This window comes from Dictyostelium discoideum (assembly GCF_000004695.1).
Source record: "Dictyostelium discoideum AX4 chromosome 5 chromosome, whole genome shotgun sequence".
In the NCBI taxonomy this organism is placed as follows: Eukaryota; Evosea; class Eumycetozoa; order Dictyosteliales; family Dictyosteliaceae; genus Dictyostelium; species Dictyostelium discoideum.
Window position 1 is genome coordinate 2,578,378 of NC_007091.3, and position 1,069 is coordinate 2,579,446.

Below are 1,069 nucleotides of genomic sequence, written 5' to 3' on the forward strand. Positions count from 1 at the left end.
CAAAGAAATAAACGAGAATTTATACATATAATAAATAAATCACTGTTATATCTTCACCGCCACATTCATTCCTCTTAATTTTACCCTTTTTTTGCTCAATAAAGCAAGGGCTATCGTCCTATATACTTTTCAACAATGGCTGATGATCACTCAACTGAATTACAGTTAAATCATACAGATAACAACACAACCAATACAAATAATACCTCCACAACCTCAACAACAAAAAACAAAAGTGCAAAAATCGACACACCTAAAAAACAAACCCCAACAAACCAACTCTCACTAAACAAAGGACTTGATAATCAATTAGATATCATTGCACCTCCATCAATCACAAGACCACTCTCTTTCTTAGAAAAAAACAATAACACCATCAACATTAAGTGTTACTTTAACCAACCACACATCCGTGAAGAATTAACCTCAAAAGATGACACAAGAATTCAACAAATTCACAAAAACATTCACAAACTCTTCGAAGATATACTGTCGCAATCAGCATTCAAAATAATTGGTGCAACTGCCTTCGTAAATTGCAACGTCGATAAATTAACTTCAATAATCAACCTTCAAAACCAACTTGCACTAAATATCGACAAACTCAACTATAGATTCGATATATCATCAAATGATTATGCAATCATTAAAACATTCATTAAAACGTACTCACCCAAACATGCAAACGATGCAATTACAAACAACCTCACTAAATTCACCAGTTGTACATCAATTGAATCATTTACTGTCACATACTCATATGCTGTTGCGTTTAAAAGCTACATTATAACATATCATCTAATTGATCACACACACAACATTGTTGATCAAAAGATCGAACAACCATCTGGTATCACAAGATATATCAAAGCTGCAACACGTAGTGTCACTAAACACAAAATTCAACATGCAAAAAATGCAGATATGGCAACAACTATAAAAAATGCCATCACGAACCCAAACATGAACAAAAACAATCAACCACCAAAAAACAACATTAACACCCCACCAATCAACGAAATTGCAAATTCCAATCGCAATAATAACTCACTTCAAAATAGTGGTTCAA

At 32.9% G+C, this 1,069-nt stretch overlaps 1 protein-coding gene across 1 annotated transcript; it reads left to right on the forward strand.

Moving 5' to 3' along the window:
* Positions 1 to 135: 135 nt before the first annotated feature.
* On the forward strand, positions 136 to 1,069 carry DDB_G0289279 (hypothetical protein; the record flags this gene model as incomplete). Its single annotated transcript, XM_631223.1, has 1 exon — positions 136 to 1,069. A coding segment is annotated over one exon (934 nt), but the record flags the coding sequence as incomplete, so codon positions are not given.